The sequence below is a fragment of the Zea mays genome, chromosome 5, assembly GCF_902167145.1.
Source record: "Zea mays cultivar B73 chromosome 5, Zm-B73-REFERENCE-NAM-5.0, whole genome shotgun sequence".
In the NCBI taxonomy this organism is placed as follows: domain Eukaryota; kingdom Viridiplantae; phylum Streptophyta; class Magnoliopsida; order Poales; family Poaceae; genus Zea; species Zea mays.
The window spans coordinates 181,420,097-181,422,320 of record NC_050100.1 but is presented as its reverse complement, the minus strand read 5'-3'; the positions used below and the strand labels follow the sequence as shown (position 1 = coordinate 181,422,320).

The following is a 2,224-nucleotide window of genomic DNA, read 5'->3' as shown; positions in this document are numbered from 1 at the left end:
GGGAGCCTTTTTCATTTTAAATGGTTCAAAACCTGAAGTATAAATCTCTAAGAAGCTGAAAAAACGAGCCTAAGTAAAAGGGCATGTACAACCTAGAAACCCTAGATCAAAGAGCCTAGTCTTTTGTAAAAAAATTTCCCCATTCTTTAACATCAAGAGATGGACCACACGCCAGATATGCACTAGTCAAGGTGGGCTGGTGTAGACTTTGGCGATTCGTCGGACCATCCAGTAGAGATATACTAGAGTTTGTTTAGGTTCGCATTTTATTAGTGGTGTTTGCACTAAATAGATTTGTGACACAGCACATTTTGGGTTTTACTAATTTATGGAAGGAAAAGTATATTTTGGTGTGGACAAGATTCAACTTAGGCCCTGTTCGGTTTCACCGGAATAGACCAGAATTTATTCCGGCCCATTAAAATCTATATAAATTAGAGAAGTAATCCGGCTAGGAATCAATCCGGGTTTCCAATCCCTAGCAACCGAACGGGGCCTTAAGGATTTGTTTGAATTTGGATTTTTGGGTGGGCTTCCTGAGGTCAACTAGTCTCGATAAAGAGTACATCTGATCCACTTGGGACCAGGCCGAGTAAGGCCTTGTTCGGTTACACCGGATTGCACCCGGAATCGTTCCGGTTAATCAAAGTTTATATAAATTAGAGAAGCAATCCGGCTCGAAATCATTCCGACCCACCAATCCGACACAAACGAACAAGGCCTAAAACGAAAAGTAAACCAGCTGTATGGTGAAGCACGGCTTCCAGAGTCCATACTAGAATACTACTGGATATGGGCCCAAAATTATAAGAGCAATACTACAGCTGAACTCGTGTTGTTAGGCTCTTGGCATCGAGTGGGTGGGAGTGGCTAACCTCGCGCGCGGCCCAGAATATGGTGGCATTTTTAATTTCCCATTTGGCCAACCGATGCATAGCCTAGCATAGCCTCGTGCTCCTCGTCTGTTCGTCTCCCTCAGGCCTCAGCAAAGCTTCGCGTGATTTTCATCTTGTAGTCTGATCAAATAGAACACGCAACAGTTTGTTCCTATATACGCAACGCTGGTCGTTTTTGCTGCCATTCGTTCCACGTACGTCGTCGAAATGCACGAACGAAATTATAATGATAAAATAAGAACGGTTTCAACCGAATTCAGTTTTGCAGTGCACTTGATATTCTTACAGCTCCGAGGCCGTCAGAAAGCAATTAAGCGGCCTCACGTCAGGCATGCATCTAAAGCTCGAACCAACAATAGGGACAACAACACCGTGGCACGTACATTAATTATATACCACCCCCCGGCCCTGCAGCTGCATGCAACGCGGGCGTGCTCAGTTGTGGCAGACCTTGGCGGTGGGCATGGTGACGCAGATGGCCGCGTACTTCTTCTTCGCCTCGGGGGTCCCGTTCTTGGGGCCCGCCATGGCGGCGCCGGCGCCGCCGATGGCTGCCACGGCCGCCGCAGCAGCCGCGAGCATGACGGCGCGGCGTCCGTCGGCGGCGGGCCTGGCCTCGGTTGCTGCTAGCGTGGCGGGCTCCTGGCAGCGGTCGACCTTGGCGGACCTGACCACGGCGAAGGTGCCGCGGCGCGAGGGCGCGGCCACCGCCACGGCGGCGAAGGACGCCATCATGGTGAGCGACGCCATCGCTTTGCGCTGGGTGCGTGGTGCGGCTGCTGGTTGGTGGTGGTGGTTCGTGTCGTGTGGACGTGGGTCGCTCGCACTTCGTTGGGGAGCTTTTGCCTTTTGGCGGCGGGCCTGCACTGCATGGTTATATTAAGCTGCGGTCCGGAACGGAGAGGACGCCTTATCCCGCCTGGGGGTGAGCGGCCACTGGGCCGCTGCCATGTGGCCGGGCGGCGTGACGTGGCGGAGGGGAGGGCGCGGGTGCTGGATAACCCGTGGTTGTGTGGTGGGAGAGGATAAGGAACGGGCGGACCAGATGCAGCCGATATTTGGGTTACCTGTTGCAATCGCTATCGGTGCCCATCAGCCGTGCTTTGGCCTACTGGCTGCGCGCATCACAGTTTGTGATAAATTAAAGATGCTGGTTCGGTTACGTAGACTAGAGTTCTGCTCCGACTTGGAGTTAAGAGAAATCGAGATGAAACATTTGTTGCTTGCTTACTAATTACTATGCCTGGTTGAGCTGAGCATGCAGTGTAATTTTAAGCTCCGCCTCCAGTGATTGCTTCATCAACTTCAACTCTGAGAAGAACTAGATC

The 2,224-nt window shown here is 51.8% G+C and overlaps 1 protein-coding gene across 1 annotated transcript; it reads right to left on the bottom strand.

Moving 5' to 3' along the window:
* Positions 1-1,140: 1,140 nt before the first annotated feature.
* On the bottom strand, positions 1,141-1,725 carry LOC100276652 (uncharacterized). The gene has a single exon (NM_001150386.2). It carries the CDS (start codon positions 1,644-1,646, stop codon positions 1,332-1,334), a length of 315 nt encoding a protein of 104 aa, NP_001143858.1. The 5' UTR covers positions 1,647-1,725; the 3' UTR covers positions 1,141-1,331.
* Positions 1,726-2,224: the final 499 nt, after the last annotated feature.